This window comes from Corapipo altera, unplaced genomic scaffold (assembly GCF_003945725.1).
Source record: "Corapipo altera isolate COAL_440 unplaced genomic scaffold, ASM394572v1 0, whole genome shotgun sequence".
Classification (NCBI taxonomy): domain Eukaryota; kingdom Metazoa; phylum Chordata; class Aves; order Passeriformes; family Pipridae; genus Corapipo; species Corapipo altera.
This window is the reverse complement of record NW_020884872.1, coordinates 32,391,269-32,415,471: the sequence shown is the minus strand read 5'-3', so window position 1 is coordinate 32,415,471 and position 24,203 is coordinate 32,391,269. Positions and strand designations below refer to the sequence as shown.

The following is a 24,203-nucleotide window of genomic DNA, read 5'->3' as shown; positions in this document are numbered from 1 at the left end:
GGCAACTCCAGCTCCACATTGTGTAAAAACCCTCTTGGCGGAGTTGCTATTTCCCTTAAAAACCCAGCTCTCGGAAACAAAAACAACATGCATATTCCCAGGTTGCCTTTTTTAAATTAAGTTTCTAAGTCTCACAGTTGCAGGAAGAAAACTGAAAATAAGGCTGTGGTTACAGAAATTCTCTAGAATATCCCCTCTCGTCTGATAGGTATCTGGCACAATTACATTTGTTGTTGGCAGCTCACATTAAACTAATTAGTCAATGCCTACAGCTTCAAGAGGAAAGGCACTGAGGCTTTGGTGACAGTCCTACATGGATTCATGGACCAGCTAGTTTGGCATTCAAAGATTTTTAGCAGATGTCTTTTGCCATATCCAAGAAGATATTCACAAAACTAAACTTCTTAAGATGTACCTCTATGCCGTAACAGCATGTGAATTTTGTGTGTCTGTGTTGTAAAAATATGAGTTTTGGGTTGCTTTGTGAAATGGTATGACATCTCCTCCAACCTAACAACCTGAAGTCTTTTGGCATTGAACTATTACTGTTACAGACCCTTGTAGATGTCTTACACGATTGGAATGTAATGCAGATGTCCAGACTAAAACACAGACATAAGCACAAAAATTACATTAGAGATTTATTTACTTTTGTATATACCCTGGGCATATTAAACCTGATGTAAGGGTAAATGTATCTTTTTAGTAGGTTTGTTGTACTTTTAATTTATAAGATCATGTAATTCACAATTGTGAATAAAAGAACAGGCAACATTTAAAACAGTGGAAAAAAACCCCCCAAAGTGACATCAAACTCTGGACTGGCTCAAAATCTACTATATGTCTGTCATCACTTCAAACATTTTATATGAGAAAAGTAACTTCAACTGTTGAATTTCTAGCTTTATATTAAAAAAAATACAAGCAAAAAATCTCTTTAAATGGACTTATTTTTCATTAAAAATTAGACATAAATAATTGCAAAAACCCCCTTTTGGTTGTTTATCTCTTGATCCAGATAGTTCAGCAATATTCATTTCACTTGTTACTATTCTAGAAATATGATTGTGGTATATCTATCACACTAATGCTCATATAAGCTAATTCTTTCAATTTTAATAATCTTGCTAGGTGTAAATTTTCTATAAGTTTGATATTGAATATCTTAAAATCCTCCAAGGCTGGAAAGGAAAGTAATATTCTATAGACAGAATGGCTTAATAAAAAGGCCTTGAAAATACTGACACTCTAACAGAGTGCAAAACTATTTTAGGCTACTTAACAAAGGCCTCTTCACTTTCTCAAGGCCTTGTACAGATGGAAAAGTAGTAATTTATACACCTGACTTGAGAGGTGAGAAGAAATTAAGTACTATTTCAAAGTACATTCAAAAATCTCCTTGAGAGATTTCTAAAACCTTGTTTCTTTAACAGTCATTATGAATTTTCTGTTAAGTTCTGACTATTACAGGTACTAGCTTCTCCTATGGTTTGAAAAGTGTTTTATGCCTGTGATGGATAATGGTTTTAAACTGGAGTTTAGATTAAAATGATGAAGCAGATTTGGAATTGCAGTCTGTCATTCAAGATAGTATTTGTATGATGATTACTTTCCAGAAAGTCAAAAGATTTTATTCTCACCATCTCTGAGAAGTGTGTGCACATGTCCGAATAACATTTCAGTTTCACATTCATTTATTACTGTTGTCCAGAAATTCTACAGAGATAAAATCTCGAGAGAGAAATTTCTGTTGTGCCCTGCTTTTTTTTATTGGAGGAACACCATGAAATATACTTTACAATATTTCTGCTCTTCTGCTCCAAGTTCTGATTAAAAAGAAAAAAAAAAATTCAAAACTATATGATAAGATAATTACTGGAAAGATGAATATTGAGGGTTTTTTAGGGAAAGCTGGTCAGATTTGAGCAAAGGACAAAAATTTATGGTCATTATTTAATTATTTGAACTGATGCTTATGAAACAGAATTCAGAAAAACAAAAATATCAGAAACCTTTAAAGTTGTGTGACAGATGTGTATATGGCACTGGTTTATTTCTTTTTATGCTCCAGTGTTGAGCAGTAAAATAATTACACATTTTCTGTCTCTGCTTATTTTTTAGTCTTGATCTACTTTCTATACTAGCTCCCTGTGTTCTCTGTACTTCCTAAACCCAAGTTTTACGTCTCTGTGAATATCCTGAAATTCAGTCATAGTTCTTGAGATTTCTATCTGAGGGTTCTACCTCATATAATTGATTTTTTTTTGATCTGTCTTTTCAAACACAGACATGACTATCCATTTTTCTCCTCTGTCAACATCTGCATCACAAAAATATTCTCTACTCCTTAAATCTTCTCATTACTTTTCCTGAGAGCTCCTTCTCTCAGCTTTTTAATTCTGACACTTTAATTGCATGTAATTGTCCAGCTGAATGTCACTTGTCACTCCTATGCAGAGGTCACCCTGATCTTCCAAGCAAGAAATATTCTCTAGGTGTTGCATTTATGGTTTCACAGGCGAACCTCAGCCTCTCAATTCCGTTCTCTTTTTTGACAAAGAATGAAGAAACTGGAAAGAGTATTTTTTCTTGCCAGCTGAGGGAGGGGCAAAAAGGAGAATTAAAAATGGTAGAAAGGAAAAAAGAAAAGGAAAGGATTGTGGAAGATAGAGACGTACCTAGGAGGTTTCTGGAGAAAGTTGTAAGAATAGGAAAGGATTCTAAGGGGACAGAGAAAAGGGGAAACAGATCTTCTGTCTGACCTGTGACAAGAACCAGAAGTAGCGTCTAATTTTAGCAGAGTGGAATGAGCTGTTGCAATTAGTGACAGAGCCCTTGTGTACTGTTATGGTATGAATGCCAGTAGCCAACAGGTGGAAGAAGTAGCTATCACAGCTTTATGTCAGGGACCCGAAAATCAGTTCCTGGAATATGTACAGTGAGGAGAACTCCAGGGAAATAAAAGGATAAATTCTATATCCTGCTTAGCTTTTGAACATATTGTCTGTCTGTATCAGTCTTTGGAAGGATCCCAAAATATTGATCAACTAAAGTTTGCCTTCTTTGCAAATAATATACCACTGATTGCTGGAGGCAACAACCATTAGTACAGTAAAAAAAAAAAAAAATCCAGAAAAAAATCATAGCTTCCAATAGGATGGATAATCATCCATTTAAAAAAAAAAATGGAGAGGAAGTAGCAACAATTTTCAACTCTTCCCCACCCCCCCTTTTTGGGAGTTCTTCAAGTAAGCCAACACTGGAAATTGATTCTCTTAAAAAGCTTTCAGGGGAGATGGTTTTCACAGAGATTTTTACTTCTGTATGTGAACAAATTGCTCTATAAGGAAGAATTAACATTTTAACGTAAATCTTGTCTTGAATGTGAAAAAGATATTATGATAGAGTCAGTCATGTTGGAAGAGATTTCAGGATGTCTTTAGTTCAATCTCCTGCTCAAACTGCAGAAACTAATTCAGACCAGGTGTCTCATGGCTTTCTACATGTTGTTTATGAAATACAGAATCACAGAATCACTGAGTATGGTGAGTTGGAGGGGACCCACAAGGATTACTGAATCCAACTCCTGGCCCTGCACAGGACCATCCCCAGGAGTCACACCATGTGCCTGAGAGTATTGTCCAAACGCTTCTTGAATTCTGTCAGGTTTGGTGCCATGATCACTTCCCTGGGGAACCTGTTGCAGTGCCCAACCACACTATGGGTGAAGAACGTTTTTCTAATATTCAGCCTAAACCTCCCCTGACACAACTTCAGGACATTCCTTCGAGTCCTGTCTCTGGTCACCAGAGAGAAGAGATCAATGCCTGCCTCTCCTTTTTATTTCATGAGGAAGTTGTAGACTGCAATGAGGTCTCCCCTTAGTCTCCTCCAAGCTGAACAGACCAAGTGACCTCGGCCGCTCCTCATACAGCTCTCCTCAAGGCCCTCCACTGTCTTTGTTGCCCTTCTTTGGACACTAATAGCTTAATGTCTTTCTTATATTGTGGTACCAAATACTGCACACAATATTCAAGGTGAAGCCACCCCAGTGCAGAGTAGAGCACTACAATCCCCTCCCTTGACCTGCTGGTGATGCTTTTCCTGATGCTCCCCAGGACATGGTTGGCCCTCCTGGCTGCCAGGGCACTGCTGACTCAGATTCAACTCGCCATCAATCAGAACCCCCAGATCCCTTTCCACAGCACTGCTTTCCAGCATCTCATTCCCCAGTCTGTACAGACAGCCAGGGTTGACCCATCTCAAGTGCAGAATCCGGCACATTCCCTTATTGAACTTCGTATGATTGGCAATTACCCAGTCCTCTGTTTGTTTGAGTTCTCTCTGCAGGGCCTCCCTGCAGGGCCTCCCTGCCTTCAGGTGAGTCAACAGCTACTCCCAGTTTTGTGTCATCTGCAAACTTGCTTAGTATCCCTTCCAGTCCTGCATCCCAGTCCTTTATGAAGATGTTGAAGAGCACAGGGCCTAAGATGGAGCCCTGTGGAACCCCACTAGTGACAGGTTGTCAGTCTGATGTTACCCCATTCACTGTTACCCTCTGTGCTAGACCCGTGACCCAATTGCTAAACTTCCAAGGACAAAGAGTTTACAATACCTCTGGACAACCTGCTCCAATGCTTCATTGTCCTTAGTGATTTTTCATTTCCTTCTATCAAGTCAGAACCTCCCTCACTTGATGTAATAACCATTGTCACATTAGTTCAGCATGCACTTCAGTTCAGTATCTACACATAAAAGAATACAAAAGTGCACTGGCCATTAATGTGTTTTGCTTTGGTACATACAGTTTTGTAAGATACTAGTGGGAAGACATTATTTTGTGGCTGTAATGAAGTACAGTGAACATGACTGTAGATAAAAGTGCAACTCATTCTAATAATCACAGAAAGACCTCAGTTTTCCTGCTGAAAGGCCCATACAAGTAGTGACCAGTCTCAGCTTGGTTATTTTTGAAATCTGATAGTACCACAGATCAGGATTTTTGAGTGTCAGTTCCGCTAAACCTTGACATAAGATATATTGCTGTATTTTGCACGTAAATCGATAGAAACCTGCAGTACAAATCTCCCAGACAACTTTGAGGTTTGCAAGCTGCTGGGAACACTCTTTTATCTTCCTCTCTGCAGTCTTGTGTTGGTTAGACAAGAAAAGCTCTAAAGATTTCAAGTATGGACTTTGGAGAAAGGTGTTGGGGACAAAAAGAAAGAAAGGAAATACCATAATATAAAACACTTGGATATTTCAGTTTCCTTTTAATCATAAGAAAAGTTTATCCGAGAGTTTGTGGTTGTCTTCTCCTGCTGCCAGAAGCAAGCAGTGTTGTCTTATTGAAATGTTGATTTTCAGACAGCTGCTATGAACAAATACACCATTCAGACCTCAAACTTCCCTTCTGTCAAAAGTCATCACTTTCAACTTCTCCATGCTCATTTGGTCTAGTAGCTTCATTTGAAGTCAATCAATATAGAAGAAAATACCTGTAAGGTACAAACATACACCTCTTGCTACTTTTTCTTCCTTTTAACTCTAAAAGAGCAAGCGACCTTCCAGAATTAAAACACCAGCAATACTGAGTACTCTAAATGGTTACCATTGTTTTTCCGAAACAACGTGGTATTTTACCCCCTTTCATATAAATACATAGGAACTACTATAAGTGCAAAATAGCTACTATTCTTCCTAATTTATATAGTTTGAAATAAAATAAATGCATTGACTGCACCTTCTGCAGTGAAAAAATCAAAGAATCAGAAAAAATTCAAATGGTAAAATAGCTTGTGTGTGATCAGGCCACCTAGAAGTAAAATGAAAAAAATATATTGAGAATCTCTCCACTGTCCTTTTAAGATAAGATTTAAAACTAAGGATCACATATTCAGGATTCAAGTGCCTCAGGTGGATCTTTCTGTTGATGACCAAAAATTCACAAAGTTAAAATGTATGTTCCTCAAAAAGAGAAGTTACATTTCATAGGAATAACCTCTTTCAAAAGGGAAAAGAAAAATCCTTGAGAGTTCTCCAACTGCTCTGACATTCAGCCTTCAGTTCAAATGGCACCATATATGCAGACTATACCACTGCAACTCATGAAGACAACATAATTAACAGATTTTAAAGCACAGTTATAGGAAATGTACATGCAAATGCCAAATCAGTTAATATAGATTAAGGGAAGACTTATAAGCATAGCAGCATCAGAGTGCCTCAAGGCCATATCTAAATATTTGACATATATTCCATTAAGAAAAATTAAAGGACAGTCAGTTTGTCCATTTTACAGTAAGATTCACAGTAGGATTTGTTCTTCTTTTTGCTTCATCCTGTTTAATTCTATACAGCTTCTTGCATATTGCTTGTTGCCTAAGTAGCTAAGCCCATGCCAGTAATGAAAAGATTGAAAACTACCACATCTGTTTTCTCATCCCTTCTCATTCTTCTAGGTTTACTCTCTTCTGTAAGGGAGTGGTATGTGCAGAAGGATGCATGCCTGTGAGAGAAAGAGAACAACAGAGATTCTTTTGGTAGGTTTGTTGTTGTTATACTCATGTTGCTTTCTTCCCTTTCTTAGCTTTATCAGTGTCATGGGTTGACCCTGGTCAGATTCTAGGCACCCATGAAAATCGCTAAGAGCTGGGAGAGGTCACACAGGCAAGACAGACTCAGCATGGGGATAATACTAAAATTTATTACTAATAGGATAAGAGCTAAAGAGTGAGAAATAAAACAGTCCTAAACACACCTTCCAACCACCCCTCCTTCCTTCTATGTTCTCCCTCCTCCCCCTGCATCAGTACAGGAAAAGAAGTCCACCCATAAGGCAACAGGTCTTTAAAGTCTGTTGTCCTGTCGGTCACTCTTCCATGGGCTGCAGAGGGACAGACTGCTCCACCATGGCCTTCACCACAGTCTACAGGGGGTGCTAAAGCTCTGAGTCCTTCCCCTGTTCTGTGGGGTCCCTCCCACGGGAAACAGTCCTTGATGAACCTCTCCAACGTGGCTCCACCCTCCTCTGGGCTGCAGGTCTTCCATATCTGCCATTCTGAAGGTCATTCCTCCATGGGATGCAGGGGGTCTCTATACCTTGATGGTTTTTCATAGGATGCAGTCCTTGATGGATGAGTGGCACTGACGTGGGTTCCCCACAGAGCCATGAGTGGAGTCTTACCCAGGAATAACCTTCTGTGACGTGGGCTCCTCTCTGCACGGACCACAAATTTTCCGAAGGACCCTGCTCTATCCTGGGCCTCCCACAAGGGTAACAGTCCTCCTTCGTGTATCTACTTTTTCCTGCATGGACTCAGCTGCAACCAGCAGGGCCATCCTGGCCCGGCCCAGCTCGAACAGGACTAGGGTGAGGGGACAGTGCCCATCAGCGGGGCCAGCCCGGCCTGGCTTGGCTCTAGCGCTGTGCCTGCCCTGGGCCACCGCCCCCACTCGCAGCGGGGGAGGCGGTGGGAGCTGCCCCAGCCCAGCCTGGCTCGGCTCCAGCACCGTGCCTGCCCCGGACCAGCAGCTGCTGCAGGCCCAGGCCGCAGCTACCGTCCCCCCCGCTTGTGGTGTGGGAGGCAGTCCGGGCCACCCGGAAACTCCCCTGGGTGGAATTTCTTCTGCACAACAACTATTTTCTTAAATATGTTATCACAGAAGCATTACTAAAGTTTCTAACTGGCTCTTCTCCTAGTCATGACCAGGAAGTCTGCCCTGAAGCCAACCATCTTTGGCTCCATGGCAGGGGAAACGTTTAGCAGCTTCTACATAAGCTATCTCTGTAGCACCCCCCCAAAAAAAAAAACCCAAACCCAGTCACATCAACCCACGACAATGAGCGCTAATGATATGTTTTGTTTTTCCATTAATTTTTCATGACCAGAAGCAAGAAAAGGATGGGGCCTCTTATTTCACATTTCCAGGCTGCCTTGTTTATCTAGGCTGCATTAAAAGTGAATAAGATTGATAAGGCTAATGAGTTGAGGACTTGATGTTTTCGTCCTATATTTTGAGTCTGTTACAAGTAAACCTTTAATGGCTTCTACTAACCTCATTATCATCGGTCAGTCAAGCCTAGCAAAAGTAACAAACATCGACTGCTCTAGCTAAGATTAGTTTAATCTGAGAGTCAATAGTCACTGTTTTTGTTAAACTTCTGTGGCATGCTGCATGTTATCTGGCTGACCTTGGCAATTCTGATCTCTCCTCATTCTCCTTTTCTCTCCTTCTCAATTACTTGGTATTTGTTCTGGTCTGACACTGGTTTGGTACTTCTTGGTTCTCAAAGTCCCAAAAGGTTTCTTTACACTTGGAAAAAACTCTGCAGCAATTCTTCATTTCTTATAATAGACCAATAAGTTCAAACACAGACACATGGAGTTGCATTAGTGTAATATTTAGTGAGGTCACTGAGGTGGCCATGGAAGACAATATTACAATCAATTTTTTCTTTTCTTTTTTTATCCACTCATTACAACAACTAAAGTAATTAGAAAACTACATGTTCTTTGTTTCTTTAAAAATATGACATGGATTCTACTAGAGACCTAAAATAGCTTGAACCTTTCAGATTCAAGCAAGCTTGTCTCCCACCTATGAAAATGTGCAAATCAAGGTAGGAGAAGGAAAAGTTTCTTGACAGTGGGCTACCTTGACTTGTACTTCCATGTTTTATGTTATATTTTATTATGTACATTTCAGTTACATCAAGGGAGACTACAAGAAATAAACACAGGTAGTTATAGCAGCATTTGCAAAAATGTAGTACTCCAAAGAATGGAATACCAAATGAGCCTATGATGTAACATCTGTGCACACATAATGTAGCATGCATCTTAAAAGATGCCTAAGGAAGTTTCTTCAAGAATTAAGATAGTTACCAAAGACCAAAATCTGCCCATAACCCAAAGAGGAGTGAGCTATGCCCAGAACTGTTATGAGTTTTGGCACTGCAGACTCTTAATCCACCTCTGACTTGCCCGTAAGAGCATATACCTCAGCCTTTTCGTTGCTGTTACCAGTTTGCCAGTCATGCTAATTGAGGGATGTACACATTCTCTGACCTTCTTTTTCTGCCTAACATACCTGTAGAGGCCCTTCTTGTCATTCTTGGCATCCTTTGTCAAGTTCAGCTCCAGATGTGCCTTGGCCTTCCTGACCCCATCCTACAGTACCGAATTGCATTCTTGTACTCTTCCCAGGATACCTGTCCCTGCATCCACAGCCTGTGCATTTCCTTCTTGCCCTCTAGTTTGACCAGTAAGTCTCAACTCAGCCATGCCGGTCTTTTGCCTTCCTTGCCTGATTTCTCACACCTGGGAATCAAGAGTTCTTCTGTTCTATGGAAAGCGTCCTTAAAGATCTACCAGTTCTGTCCCTGAGGGCAGTATCCCAGGGGTTTCCACTGAATAATTCCTTGAACAGCTGGAAATTTCCTTTCTAAAATTCAGTCCTAACTTTACTCTTCAACTGACTCATATCCCTCAGAACTGCAAATTCCACTAGTGCAGGACCACTGTAGTCGAAGCTGCCTCCAATCTTGATGCTCTCAACTAGCTCACTTGTGTTGGCGACCATTGCATCTTCTCTGGTAGGGCTGTATATTACCTGGCTTAAGGAATTATTCTCCATGTGTTCCATGAGTCTCCTGGATTGCCTACAGCTCACCATGCTACTTTCCCAGCAGATATTGGGTGTTTGAAGTTCCTGAGCAGGACAAACACCTGAGAGCACATCTCCAGTAGCTGGAGTAAGAAGGGTTCATCAATAGGCTCCCCTGGATCAGGCAGCCTGTAGCAGACATCAACCACAAGGTTCCCATTGCTGCCTTGGTCTCTGATTCTTACCCATATGCTTGTGACCTGTTCATGGCTGTTCCTCAGAGACGTTCTACCCATCTCTTGATGCAGGGGGAACTCCTCCACTCCTCCTTCTTCTCCTGTCCCTTCTGAACAACCCCTAGCCACTGATAGCCACCCTCCAGTCATGGATGGCTACAGGCTGGTACAACATCATTTCATTTTCCAGCAATGTAATTGTTACAGGGTGCCAAAACCAGTCATTCCTTGTAATGCTGAAAAATATGATGAAAAGGAATGTGACTGTCTCCTCCTGGTGCTCTCTACATTACAAATATAAGCTCTGTATGTCATAATTTACAAATGCAGGGCTGCCAGGACTTCACAATTTTTGGAGCAGTATTTTCATAATGATCAGATTCATTTGCAAACCAGTTATCAGATATCTAAATAAGCAATTAACAAAAATATAAATATGTAGTATATAATAGGTGTTATATTACATTTGAGGGAGAAAGCTATTTTTTTTCTGTCTGCAGTGCATTTGTGTCACATCATTGAATGTGTGGCAAAAAAAAAAAAGCAAGTTCATATTGGCACATGATAACACGCCTAAAGGGGATTTTAGCTTCAAGTAAACACTGAATATCATGAGATCTGTGATGAAATTATGGGAACTAAAAATGATTGTCACATGGCAGAGACTCCAGGGCTTGTTGCTGATACATTCAGCTGTCAGACATGCAACCAGCCAACTGCCTTGCTTCAGCATTTCCTCTTATTTTCTACTAACACCTAAGCATAACTTAGCTACATATATACTTGCCAAAGATAAATGTCTCTAAGGTATGTTTTTTTCTTTCCTAAAATTTTTTTTTATGTTGATTGATTTTTCTAAAAATTCTTACTAATAAAAAATTTAGAAAAATAAGACTGTTTGCTCTGAAAGGTTAGACTACACGTGGGATTTTTTAGACTTCAAGTCTCCTTTGTCTAAATATAAGTAAGACCTGGGGGGTCCTATCCCTGAAACACAGTCACCTGTATTAATCTTCAGATCCTGGAATAACAGCATTTTTTTGGCTCTGAAGCATCTCATTTTCCTCAGACTATTGTGCAGGGCAAATGGAGACACCAAGGATCCTTGAAAGACTGTTGCGAAACTAGGGTAGATGCCAGTTTCCTGGAATAGCCTACCATCAATCCAGACTGTCTCAAGAAGACTGTGCTGGACCCAAGACATCATGAGTTAAGCATTTTAGGCTTCATTAATTAGCACATGCTGTAATCTTACTTAGGGTCTCATTTTTGCTGAACATAATGGCAGCTGCTCCCTCTCCAGAGGAGCCTTCAATCTTGTGGAGAAAAATCTCAAGAGTCACTATAAAAGGAGGGAGACATTTGGCCTGCTACTGGTACAAAACCTTAGCTCTTTGTGAGAAACAGAAGAGCACAGGACATTACATTAATTAACCACTGCTACCAATTCTCCCTGATCATCAGGTCAATCCTTAACCTCGGGGACGTTTTGCTGCTTTTTCTACAAATGAAATATTTATATATTAGTGGTTATCAGATGTAATATCAGAATTATTAATATTACTCTGGTATTACAACATATTGTATCAATTCAGAACCAGCATTAAACCACGTAGCTGTAAATGTTTAGAAAGTTTCCTCTGATATACCTTGAATGATAAGACACAACACTAACAGAAAGAGTGGTGCCACAGAAATATTTACAATATGCACTAGTTTGGCATGAATCTACCCTAAATTAGATACAGAAAGTATAACTTTACAGTGAATGTACTTATACCATGGATGAATTTGAACAGTTTCGTAAAAATATAGTACATCATATTGGAGTAATTACATCAAAATTAGCAGAACTTTCAAAATGAACTTGTAATATTTTTTATGAGTCTTGGCTTGGCTATGAAATAGAGTCATAAAAATCTAAAATATACTTAATGCAGTGTCTCTTATGTATTGAGAAATTTATGGAGTTACACACAGAAAAGCAGTAGAGAATTAGTCAGTAGTGAGTAGTCAAGGAATTGGATAAATGTTTGACTCCCTAAGATACAATACATTACTTATGTTAGATATAAAAGAAACACTAGCAGTGAGTTTTAGGGAAACCCAAGGAGAGTTAACAAGTGACTAATGCAGTAGCAGAATACATTCAGAAAAGCTAACAGAATGAAGAAGTGAAGTTACATAAGATCTTAACATATTTCAAATTCACTATATCCTAGTGTCATTGTAGGTACCTTAGGAAAAAAATGGCTGGAAACATTCAGGATCACAGGTTAACAAAAGGAAAGAAGATCTTTATAGAATCATATACACCTCATAAATCTATAGGATGGTCAAATTTTCTTTGAATACTTCCTTGCACATTAGGCAAGGTATTTGAAAAAATGTATAATGGAAACAGTCTAAGAGGTTAACAGAAATAAGACGATATGGAAATGACTGTGTATGAGAGGGATTAGCAAATGAATAGGAGGAGGGATGTGTCACAGATATGCCTCATATTGTATTTATGAATTGTCATATATGACACAAGTTATATACGAGATACAGGGTTTGGCAGGAAACTGTCAAAGGACAAATTTTCCATAAATATATTTCTTTTTCCCTCTTTACAAGACCTCTCTGTATTGACTATTCTCTGAAAAAGACAGTCTTCTGAACAGAAGGATGGATGCATACTGGTACCTTAATTTCTACCTTCCTCGAAGAGGAAGAAGCTACAATAGCTAAAATATGCTCATCACAAAAACTGATTCAAGAATTCCATTGATGTCCCATGATCTGGCTCAGACCATTCCAGAGTGCACAAATGGAACCTCACATGTGGATTAAAGCTCTTTTTGCACATTGCAGTGCATTCCCAGCATCTTTAATGAAACTCCTCTCAAGACACGAACATTAAGCTATGTTCCTTCTGGCCTGTTCTTCATCAGGAGTAAAATTCTGCCCTCAGACTTTATTAATGATTCTGCTGATGACACATGAGATGAAACAAAGCACAACTCATTCCAAAAAAACCAGCATTTACTTTTCTAGGCTAGGAGAAACATTAAAATTGGTGATGACAGCTAGTTCTCTTAGAAAATTAATGATACTAAGTTCAAAGTACTGATTGCATACCCATAAGAGGTTTCATGTTCAAAGAGGAACATTTGATTGAACTGAGTTTATATATAGAAAGATGGGGTTTGTTTCTTTCAGGCTCTATGTTAGATTTGGATTAATTTCTTCTAAATGCATTTTGCATTTTCTTACTACTTTTTTTCTGCAATACTTTGCATACTTTTGTACCTCACTTTATAAAAACCCACAAACTTTAACATTTAAAATGCAAAACCCACATGTTTTAAGACCTGATTGAGCAAACTGGACCATCAACAGCCGGAAATTTTGCTTTCCCCTATTTTAAATTGAACTGAAAATACCTGAATCGTTCATGAACCTTTGTGTATATATTTTGGTGTTCACAGTAAGAATGGTATGCTGGGCATGCCCACCTTTCCTGCCTTGCAACAATCCTCCAGTAATGGGCAACACGGGACACTGTAGACCTTCCCACTAGGAAAAAGTTCAGTAATTGGCTATAAAACGTCATAATTCTTGTTGTCTAAATCTAAGGTGCTTTTAAAAATGAACAACAGTATCTGCAGTTTGATCAGTGCAGCAGCAAGAAAAATAAACCAATGAAAACCCATTAATCAATTCAGTCTTTTTTTTTTTCTGGAATCTTACACTGAGCTCAGTATTACTCCATCTCGTAAAGCCTAAGGTACAGCCTTTCAGATTGTTTCAGACCTCAGATACACAGCTAGCACAGATTCCCATTATAAAGCTCCTTGTACCTGATTAAAATGTTAGTTGATCAGATCCTCAAAACAAGGTGTAACAGGTTTGTCAGCTTCATTTGGATATGGCTGTCATATATTGCCACCTGAAGGAGTGTCATGATTGAAGTTAATCTTGAGGACATGGATGGGGAGAGTAGGTGCAGGTTTCTGATGACTTTAATGGAAAAGAGTTCCTTCAAGTAGCTTAGCCACTTCTGCCTACCGTTTAATCTGAAATACTCTTTGCTCCCTCAGAATAAAAAAAATAGAGGTCATTAATAGAGAGTGATCTCATTATGTTTGATAGCTCCCAATGTATTTTTCTTCCAGTGCTTTGTCTAAACACTTTTGAATTGTTATAATATTTGAGCATCCATAGCACTCTATGGTAGAAGTTCCACAATTAATACACTTAACTTCTCATTTCCAGTCTGCCCTTGTTGCCTATATTTTATTTACTTGTGCTGACATCATCCTTCAGACAGAACACCTCTTCCTTCCTGATGTTTATGTGAATCCTAACTACCTCAATAAACTAAATTTTATAGCAGAATCCTGAAAGTATTTCCACAATGCACAAATCAGTACTGTATAGAGATATCCAAGACAGGTTAATGTGCTGTTTGAGTGCCAAAAGCAGCAGAGCAACCTCCCTTGGCTCAGGAGGGTAAATTAACCCAAATGAAGAATGCCAGTGACAGAATATTTCTATGCAACAGCATATAGTACTTTAAAACCATATGAAGAAAGAGTGATCATATAGAGGAAAATCTATGAAAGACTGCTACACTGGAATCAAGTGACAGCATTGATTCTTTATTCACATTTACATGGAAATGCACATTCATACCATGCATTGGCATTGATGCCAATGTTGTAGCAGCTCTGTATTAAGAAATCCTGCTTGCTACATGTGGCTGATCAAACCAATCCAGTACACAAAACAGATATGAGCTGTCACATTGCATGGCAGTCCAGCTTTATGCTATTGGGATCAACTTTTCTCATAAGGAATGTGCTAAGTGCACACCTACATAAGAAGAGTAACTACACACACACACAGATCACATGGCCTAATATGCCAGGTGATTCACCTAATCATGTCACCTGAAGCACACACAAAACTTGCACAGAGTGTAAAGAGCTTCAGATTATTTCAATACTTTTTTAGTCCTAAAAAAGAGAGTAGAGAGCTCCAGAAACTATTCTTGAACAAGATTTTCCACAGGAAGGGGTAGGTATATTTTGGTAACCACTATTAGCACACTGAGATGGCCCCTGTTTATAAGCTGCTGTTTTCTCTTTATTCATCCCAGCAACCAGACCAAGTAGAGCTCAGTAATCCCACTGAAGGAACATAAACTGTCCTCACCGTAACAGCAGGATTAGGGTGCAAATTAGTTGGCACTTGAGGTAAATATTCTAGACAAAAATTGAGTTTCACATTTCTGAAATATCAAGGGAAATTTATATAAAAATTAGAAATTTCAAATGTTAAACTTCATGTGTAGAAGTGCAGAGAATATTTTCTAACACTTGTGCTTTTTTTGTGCTTGCCTACAGTGGAAACTATAAAGATTTGTCTGTGTGCTGGGGAACAAACAAAAGGGATGCAGAGGAAAGCAGAGCTGTGCTGTGAGTTCTACAGAGATTGTTATTTGATTCAAAGACACACATCTTGGAATCCCAAATCAGCTTGTTCCCTCAGAAGCTTTTCATAGAAGGTAGTAATAAATCATTCAGGCATTCGCTCAGTCATTCACTTCACAAGTCCCATCTACAGACTGCTGTGAATATACACAAGACTGAAAATGCAACCAAGTTATGTAACAAACAAATCATACAGGAATTGTTCTGGATGATGATAATAGTAGTGCTAAAATTGTTCAAGGAAAAGAACAAAGTTCAGTATAAATCTAAAGAAATAAACCCTTGTTATCAACATGATCAAAATGAGTGACAGAACTATAAAACATTATTTTAATATCTCTCCATGGGTTTTTCCATCTGACTAGAAACTATGAAGAAAACATGGAGAAACTGTGACACAATCACATTCTGATTTATCCTATGTAATCTCCATCTCCACAGACAGTAGTACATGTCTATTGGTAATATGCGTGTGTTTTCAAGGGCAGAAGAGTTCTGAGCTAATAGATCTAAATTAGGAAGAACCTGATGAAGTTCCCACTGATATGCTCACTTTAAATAAAAACCACAAGCATAACTTACTTATATTCAGCAACTGTCTAACTATTAGGGAATGCAAGGTTTGAAGCAACTTCTTTGTTTATTGGAGTTCACTTGGATATTACTAGCGCAGGACTAATCAAATTTATGTGGAAGGTTTAATTAGTATCTTTGGACTTAAACCTAAATTTTAGTAGGTCTAATTAAATCCCTGGGATTTGATTTTTAAGGTCACACACACTTTTCCCAGTACTACATCAAAACAGCAGATTTCCACAAGGTAAGAGTAGCTTCAAGCAGTAACTAAAGATAGCTGAGGTGCACAGAGTTCAGTGGACAAGTGTTCATTATCAGGAAAGCTCATTCAGGAACTATCTGCCTCTTGTTCAGTTGAGCATGCACATATTCCACACACCTCAATTAAACATACCACAGCAATTTTCTGCCCAGGCTCACTTATAAATATAGATAATAAAAACCAGCAACATAGTGATAATATTTTTGGGGAAAGGGAGATGTTTACATGACAGATTTTTTAAAAACATTTTCCTGGGGAAAAAGAAAAATATACACTGGAGCAGCTGAAATTCAAATCTGTTTTGTTATTGAGGATCACTGTTTGTATACTGTTTATAAATGGAAATCAATACCATCACAACAGCATATTTATTATGAAGACATTCATAATAGAATTGTGAATCTTCTACCACTTTAAAAGGTATTATGGAGAAAATCTATTTTCTAAATAGATAGACAAAACAATACATTTCCCTTTAATTTTTGAAGAATGCATATCCTGAGTTTTGGAGTTTGTCAAATTAAAATCTTTAGCTGAAACCCTTTTAAAAATGTTTGTAAAGCATTTGCATTGTGTGGCTTTGGATCACAAAACTATGCAGGTGTACCCATGAGCAGGCAGCTCTCAAGTTTTTTTCAAATGAATTGGCATGAAGATAATTCTCACAATAATATTGGACTTCAAGATTAACTCACCTGACTTTTGTTTTCCATCCATTTCACTAAAGTATTTGTTTTGCCTGTTAGGCAAGGTTTTGAACATGCCAACAAGACTACATACAATACAACATTGGGACTACTGGACAAGTTGAGCAATAAAAGGAAAATGAGATTTACAGTACTTGCACCATTTACTTTTATTATGAAACAGAGAGGCATTACCATACTACATGCTGTAAACTCAGATGTTCAGAGATTGCTGGGCATGTCCCCAAGCTGTGGACTTCCACCAGAAAACTGTAGTTTCAATCCTCATCTGCATGTCACATGATTGTATAGATTAACATTGCACAGACTGGTATGAATATCTGCTCCTGCTGAGAGTGTGACTATAGTATCAATTAAAAAGGCTGGTTCTGGCAAAAACAATAGAGTAAACCTACAGAAGACTTCATGTTATAAATCCATTGACCAGAAATGCAAGAGAGGAAAACCAAAATTCCCTGAATATTTGAGCAGACCTAAATTTCCTATAGCTGTCGGGGAATAGTTGAACAACCTGACAGAAATCAGAAATAAACTCATGCCTCTGCATACTAGTCATATACAACAATAAGGCATCAAAGCAGCACTTACAACTAGAGAATATCAGAGGACATGAGTGTTCATCCATTGGGAAGTTGTGTAGCTGCAGCTGGCACTCAGCATTGATGGTAAGCCTGTGAAGAAACCAAGTGTCTATTATTACATGCCAGTACAATGAACAGTCAGAGGAGGAGGCTGGGAAACCTTAAGTAAGGCCTGAAAAGAAAGAACTATATTTGCAGATTGTTCGTTTGCTATTTAAGTCTGATACAAAGCAACGATAACTATGTAAAATAATTTCAGACACATCATCAAGAGTTTCTTGATCCCAAGAAATCTGTGCATGTGTTTTTCTCTAGACAATTTATCATCAAAGGACCTGGGATGGAAATATTTATTCTTTACTAAAAACCTCAGGAAATATGGCTGATGTAGTGATGTGTAATTCCACAAAATCAAAACTTCATAAAGAATCTTATAAGAAATCTTATCCACACATACTTATAGTGTGAACTTAAAATTCTTTCAGCCTCTTTCAGCTGAAGAGGTAACTACTGTATGCCCTGGTCTATATGCCATTCTATATTGTACAGAAGCAACAAACATATCAGCAGAAACATCTTTAGTCCTACTTGAAAGCTTGTTTTACCTGGCATCCCTAACACAAAGGATACTGTGAATGGAGCTAATTTAAAAATTACTGATAAAAATCAATAACCTTCAGTTATTGATAGCTTACAAAGTGAATGTATTTACCCAGGGAGATAGAATTCAGTGTTAGTTTATTGTACAATCTTTTTCAGTAAACACTACATAATTGCATGCCAGAATTTGTGCAGCAGGTTTGGGTCATGTGGGTTTTTCCTTTTAGAAACTAAATAAAAACCTCACAAACTGGTTGGGGAAAGGTTTGTGTCTCAGATTTAGGATGGTGTAGAAAAAACCTCTGTCTTGGAATTTAATAGTGTTATTGTGCTGATGGTAGAAGAGGACTTGCAGTGCTGCAGCAGGAGGGCATTCACATCCAGAAGTGGGCAAGGAAGAAGATGGAAAGGCCTGGACCTTGATTGAACCTTGTATTTTCTTATGAACACATAGCAGCCATCAACACCTTACAGTACCAGGGCATACAGTAGTTACCTCTTCCATGTCATACCAATTCTGACACTTAGGAAAGATAAACTGGTTTTGAATTACACAGTGTTAACAATGGCCAGTGATCATTCTAACAGGTTTTTTTGCATAAAAAGGAGGTTGACCTGAGGGGTCAAAAAGTACTCAAAATATTTTTCACAAACTAAAAATGTTCACTCCAATGGATCAAGTATTACCTCTCTTTTAGCTGTTTTAAACAAAATTTGCAGTCCATTCAGCAAATAGTTTCTTTAGTGATAGGTATGTAAGTCTAACTACTATTAGGTAGATATTTAACTTGCCCTGAAATACTGTAACAGGACTTAAAAGGAAAAGAAAACACACCTAACCAAAAAACCCTCAAAAAAAAAAACCTCAACCAAGAGGGACTGGAGTTGACATTGTAATCAAAAAGTCTAAAGTTTGCTAAAGGCAACTGAAATAAGTAAGAGATCCTCACAGTGGAGCAAGCCTAAGATGGAAAGGGCACTAAAAATATCAGTAGCTTTTCCAGCTGTTTATTTCCTTCCTTATTGTCTGCCAAAGACTTTGTATTGGACCCCAACTGCTAATGCAATTATGATCGGAATATGCAGTTGCACCAAGAGAGTTGAACACAATCACTGAAGAAAATCCAGCGTGAAAGGGATGTTTCTGAAACTGGTTTGTGTAATGTGGCTTATGACACAACTCCCTTCTGAACAACTCATCTCTTCCATAAGTAAACACATATTTTGATTTCCACAGGTTTTTTTTAATACAGGTATATAGTATATATAATGTATATATATACACTGCATTTCTAATATCATGTAGTTTATTTCTAATATCACATAGTTGATGGTATCAAAAAGATTAGAAAAACTCTAAAAACCTTTTCTCTAGCAATTCACCCTTATGATGAGATGTTACAGACTATCTTTCAGCACGACTTATTTAAAGAGTCAAGTATCAGCATTAGCATGAATCTAGAAATGCTTTATCCGGCCCTCGTTTTATAGGACTACATTTTATTACAAGCACTAAAAAACCCAACTTCTACAATTTAGACATACCTATTTCTAATTCTGTCTTAGAAAGACGAGACTTTGTTTTTTAAAGTTGACGGTACTTATACCTGAATATTAAAATATTTGTAAAGCATGGTCAGGTAAGGATCAGGAAGAAAACAGCTGAGGAGAGCACAGATACAGCGGAAAATTACTATTGCTACACCAGAAGCTTTGAGCCCTGCACCTTGCCGAGTGCTCACCTGAGGGTGTACAAGATCTTGCCATCATTCCATATGCGGAGGAGCTGGTTGGGGGTGGTGATCCAGTGAGCCTCCGCTGTCTTTGAGTTACGAAATATAGTGTCTGGGATCCAGATCAAGCCAACCATGTTGCTGTTTAGAGTCAGTATTTTCATGGTGCTGTTGAAGCGAAGACGGCTATCTGTCCACGTCTGAGCAAAAAATACATCAATTTGATACTCCTGCAAAGAAAGTATGACACACAAATTGAAATCCGTTCCATACTTCCCACTATTTGGTGTTTGGTTAGGCCTGTTCTGCTGTAGAGCCACAGGATACATTCTGGTCAATGGAACTATGCTTTCTTTTTGATTTGCTGCCTGAGGAAATTTTCTTTCCTTTTTTCTCCCCCCACCCCTGCTTTTTTTCACATCTATGTTCTTTATGAAACAGGCCAAACATCTCACTTGCATGGTCCTGTGCGATAACAGTTTCTGCATGAGCATGTTCTTTTCCATTGTATCTAAAAAGTCACAGCTACAAGGTACAATTTGCAGACTTCTGTGTCATAGGACAGACTGACAAAAGACACGTGAAAGATGAACAGGACCAACACATATAAGCTAGAGAATGGTAAATTTCCCTGATTATGCCCTTTAGGGAGAAGATTGTGTAAATTCAGTAAATTAAATATTCTACTTGCTAGCAATTGTTCAGACACTGTTTTTGAGTCCACACTGCAGCAAAATGAAAAGGCACATTAGTGCTCCTTTACAGACACCTCATGTGCACCTAATGCTAGGAGTGGAACAATTGACCCTGAATAGGCTAATACCATAATTTACATGAAATTCATCCTTTCTTTCACTAGATGTTTACTACTGTGTTTTTGTAGGTAAGCCATCGTATTAGGTATAAATGCAGAAATTAAAATACTCATGAACAAACAGATAAAATTACATAGGTGAACACATTAAACACGCTGATTTATGCATTTAATACCCCATAGAAGAAACTGTATTTTAATTTTGTATTTGAATTGTATTTGAATTCACATATTTTGTATGTGAATTCCAGCCACCAGAGGATGGGAAAGGTCATGTTACATTTGTTTATGTTCCTCTTCCTCTTTTCAGACCCTTTAGAAACAGACATCTGACTGTGTCATGCAATACCCTCTCAGTATCGCAGGTGTGGCTGCATCCATAACAGAGATGATGTTTGTTGATGTGACACAAAGTGTATGCTCTACAGCACAGGCTATTACAGGGGTTGGGAATAATCCACAGGAAAACAACTCATTAAGACCCCAGTTGATGCACTCTACCAGGAGAATTAAGGCTATGTGGAAAGTCTGGAGTGTCTTTGTCTTTGACGACTCTGAACTTGTTTTTATTGCCTTTTTGTTTGTCTATTCTTAAGTTTTAACACAGCAGTATTGTATTTTTTTTTCTTTATAGATAGTAAGTAAAGGTTGCAATCTAAACTGAGGACAGTGTTTTTGCTAAGAGCCACCTGTTTCTCTTACGCTATTACATTTTTGGCAGGCCATCCTCCCAAAGGTGATGTTATAACACCAGGAAACCTAATCCACTGGCACTGTAATCCAAGTCCAAAACACATTTTGGGCCTCTCATCTCTAGATGGTAAATGACCAAAAGGTGCTAGTATGTATCCAAATACCAGGAGTAGATTACCTCAGGAATTAAAGCCTAGCCACCAAAGGCATTAAGTACCATCTTCCTTATAGCTTATCTCACTACCATTTTTCATTGTATTATTAGCTTTATTTTCTTAGGGAAGATGACATATTTGAATCTGAAGAGACTTTCATATTGATGACATCTTCACACATCTGAAGGATGCAATGTAATGCATCCAGCGTACCTTTATTATTCAAAAAGAACATCCTTAGTTCACCACATTTTAGATGGCAGAGCCCTGGTCTTGTTTCTTTACAAGAAACATTTTAGTCTTTGGAAGTCTAGTGAAATTGTTTGGTACATTCAGCTTCTGTAGAGAGGAATATGCCAGACATGTCTATGGGTTTCTCCAAATGCTGAGAGAGTAGAGTTGCTTTTTTTAGCTCACATGTGAGAATCCGTATTTATAGAATCAAAGACCATTTGTATACAGCTGGCTAATGACAGTGCTGTCTTTTCACGGGACAAGTTTTTGCGTGATATTCATATTTGAGCTGATTTATATGAATGCTTCATTTTGACTAAATTTAGAAGCAACCATAGTTCCTTTCTAGTATATCATACATATTTAATGATTTTTAGGATTTGAGATATTCAGGATTTCTACCCCGCCAAAAGAATAATAAAGACCTTCAGCTCCCTAACACATTGTCCTAAGAAGGTACTGCAGCTAGATCTGAGTAAAGTGGGCCCCAGGAGCAGTATAAATGTAACATTGTGGATTTTATTCCGGTAAATTACTTTGGCTGAGAAACAGAATACATTAGCCTAGAAGCAGGGTAGTGCTAACACCACTGCCCACCTCTCATTTTTTATCTTCTTTACTTATTACTGCAACTAGAACATGCCAGCAAAGATCATTATTCAAAATATCTCTGCAATGGGCCACTGTAACTCCACTCACCTTAATAAAAGAATTTCAACTCAAATTAAATGGTTCAAAGATCTTTTGAATTAATTAGTTCTGTAAAGAACTCAATTTTTCTTTTTGTAAACAGAGGTCAGAGAAATCAAAGCAACAATTTAAAAAGCAAAGTTAATAAGTTGGTGGAAATTAGTTGCCTTGATTTTTTAAACACTTTACCCTTTTTTTAATTTAAAGTATTTACAATGCTGTCAGAATGTACAATCTACAAAAAAAAATCCCAGTAAAAATACACATTTCCATATAATATCTGAATTTCAATTCTCTCCATTAATCCTTTTTAGAAGTCACTGTTACATCAGTATATACTTTACATTAATCTTTTGGATTTCCTCAGTCTTGGTTAACCAAGCAGATAATGGGGTATGATATTTATGTATTCACTCTACTACAAAGGGACAGAGGTGGTTTTCGAAATTGGCACTCAGTTCTTCTCTTCTAATGGTTTTAAGCCTATGCATATTTCAGGAAAATTACCTCTATCTTCCCTGACAACAGATACTCCATTCCCAGTGAAGTCAACAGCTTCCATATGTTGCTTTGCACAAAGCTGGTACAGTGATCTCCAACACACAGCATCCAACAAGAAACTGCCAGAAGAAAGGTTTCTATGTTGGTTTTATATACAGGTCAATATAATGTAATATAAGAAAGTAATGCTCTTCATTTGCTGGCTAATATCTGCCATTTTAGATCTTTATGAAATGGAACAATTGCACTTAGAATTCAGAGAGGACATCAGGTTTCAGTGATGTAATGCCTCAGATGAAGTAGCATCATACAACTCTTACAATATTCTTTATGTTCTGTTCTACTGCTGCATCAGAAGTGTTGTTAGTATCCTTCTGATTCTTTATTTTTATTTTTATGTTTTTGGCAGCAACCATTGACTACTACAATGAACACAGGAAGAAGTCAAAACCAGCAAAATTTTCAAGACTTCTTCACAGCAGCAGAAAAGTAAAACTATGTTCTCCATGGAATGCCAAGGTCGTGTTCAGTAAATTATTTTCCTACTAAGTTTTCTTGTCTTCATGGTACCTGTTTTGCCATACTAGCAAAATAAACTCAAGATTTTTCCACATATTCACACTTTGCCTTAATGCATTAACTGAAGCTACGCTCCAGAGCAGCCAAACTTTCAAAAAGGCATTCTCTTTAAGAAGGGACAACCCTAACAGAAGAAATAGGTCTACATGCTAACATGAAGGGAAATTCAAGGGAAATCTTATTTCCTCTAGTACATATACATATTTCTGAAATAGTATTAAATTTCACTGATGGGAAATTAATTATAAACTTGAAAGAATTGATAGAAGTATAATTTATTATCAGTTTTAATGGATTTCATTTTGTTTGGCTTTAAAAGTAAATTCATGAACCACACTACATGTTAAATTTCCCAGTCTTAGAAAATTCACTGAAACGAAAACTGTTTGAGAAATCCACAATCTGTCCAAATCTGATTATATATGGATTTTTTTAATTATAAAAGAAACAGTTTTCAGAAATTGAGAAAGCAGGAATGTGAAGCTAAAATATGAAAATTTTTCCTAGTTGAAGACTCCTGACATATATAAGTACTCAGCTGAATCTCTAACCACACAATATTATGCCTTTTAAGAAATTTTAAATTATCAATATTTTTTACTCTTTCTGGAAAGAGTACATTAAAACTATATCAGTTTATTTGTATTTTGTTTGATTATATGAAAATATAAAGCCTCATTTCTGACAGCTAATGTGTATCTCTGTGTGAAATGTCTTTGTTTTCTTTTTACCTTCTGATGATGAATAGTTTGT

At 37.8% G+C, this 24,203-nt stretch overlaps 1 protein-coding gene across 2 annotated transcripts in view; it reads right to left on the bottom strand.

Annotated features, from left to right (window-relative positions):
• Positions 1 to 24,203, bottom strand: part of GABRG3 (gamma-aminobutyric acid type A receptor gamma3 subunit) — a 322,017-nt gene that overhangs the window by 132,514 nt on the left and 165,300 nt on the right. For both annotated transcript variants that reach the window (XM_027642623.1, XM_027642614.1), the window contains 2 exons: positions 19,794 to 20,014; positions 17,459 to 17,541 (listed from right to left, as the gene is read on the bottom strand). In XM_027642623.1, coding sequence (XP_027498424.1) covers positions 17,459 to 17,541; positions 19,794 to 20,014 — 304 coding nt within the window. The remainder of the gene's footprint in view (positions 1 to 17,458; positions 17,542 to 19,793; positions 20,015 to 24,203) is intronic.